At 44.4% G+C, this 1300-nt stretch overlaps 1 protein-coding gene across 1 annotated transcript in view; it reads right to left on the bottom strand.

Annotated features, from left to right (window-relative positions):
• Nucleotides 1–1292, bottom strand: part of LOC107730053 (cilia- and flagella-associated protein 69-like) — a 5842-nt gene extending 4550 nt beyond the window's left edge. Inside the window, exons 1-3 of the mRNA XM_016540787.1 lie at nt 1102–1292; nt 622–756; nt 85–161 (exon numbers count right to left, since the gene is read on the bottom strand). Of these exons, the coding sequence (XP_016396273.1) occupies nt 85–161; nt 622–756; nt 1102–1279 (390 nt within the window). The 5' untranslated portion in view covers nt 1280–1292. The remainder of the gene's footprint in view (nt 1–84; nt 162–621; nt 757–1101) is intronic.
• Nucleotides 1293–1300: the final 8 nt, after the last annotated feature.

A 1300-nucleotide genomic window follows, 5' to 3' on the forward strand; every position in this document is an offset into this window, starting at 1 on the left:
ACTCTCACACACACACACACACTCACTCACACACACACACACACGTACGCACACACACACACACACACACACACACACACGCACCTTGAAGTCCAGGTATCGGTGGATGATGCTGAGCGTGACGTGATCTTCGGCGCTCAAACCCGACAGACGCTCAAATCCTGCAGATCATCATTGAGAACCGCAGATGTTACTTTAAAACACACCTTTCATTCCAAGCTTTGATTTAAACTACAAAATGTCTTTGAAAACAACCTGTAATCTGCACTAAACTACAGGCTCATTATCTTTTCAAATCTATGAGCAGATCAGATCATATCCTTGATTTTTCTTGCACTCAGAGAAGCATTAACTACATACAAGTAAAACAAACAAACAAACAAACAAACACTGTCATTTATATAACTAAAACTGAAGCATTCAACAACATCCAAAAACTTTTTAATGTTATTGTTGTATGCAACTTTTGCACCTCACTTCATTTACGGTTTAAACTTGGTGTCAATCGCTTGTTTTTGACTGTAAAGCATTTTGAACTGCATTGATTCGTTAGGAAAAGGGCTTTATAAATAAAATATAGCTGATTGATTGATTCAACACACACACTGTTCTCTCTCGTACCCAGTTTGCAGAAGATGCAGTAGATGTTTGCACGCAGGTTTTCTGATACGTCTCTGACAGCAGCACTGACGTCATGTGATGATGATGATGATGAAGATTCATCCTGATGCCGAGAGACAATCGGCCGCTTCACGTCTATTAGAGAGAGAGAGAGAGAGAGAGAGAGAGAGTCTTAACAGAGCATCTGGTCACTTTACTGTAGAGAGAAACAAACAGGTTATGCTTGATGCAGGAGGAGACGCTCTTCGAGTCGATCACGTTCACTGACAGCTCCATTAAGAAGCTCCATGTTGATTTCATGTTCACTTTAATCACAGAGCACTTTAATCTCTGAGCCCCCTAACCCTGAGATTTTAAGTTAATGTGTTTAATGGTCACATGACATGCAGTGAAACAAATGAAATATTTCATCGTTTTTCAGTAAGCGTTTTAGTTTGACAGCTGCTTGACTGTGATAGCTCTGTTTTATGGCGTCTGCACCTGTGATCATGCCGTGTGGGTCTCGTGAGACGCCCGTCTGCTCCTCCTCTCTCCTCCAGATGTGCAGCAGCAGCTGCGGCGCGCTGGCGTCTCTCTCTCCGCTCCAGCGCAGCAGGTGTGTGACGGCCTGGGGACTCTCACACAGCTCCAGCAGCACGGACACGAGCGGCGTCAGCATGTGTCTGGGGCTCCGCTGCGG

Source organism: Sinocyclocheilus rhinocerous, unplaced genomic scaffold (genome assembly GCF_001515625.1).
Source record: "Sinocyclocheilus rhinocerous isolate Xijiao unplaced genomic scaffold, SAMN03320098_v1.1 scaffold1119, whole genome shotgun sequence".
Classification (NCBI taxonomy): Eukaryota; Metazoa; Chordata; class Actinopteri; order Cypriniformes; family Cyprinidae; genus Sinocyclocheilus; species Sinocyclocheilus rhinocerous.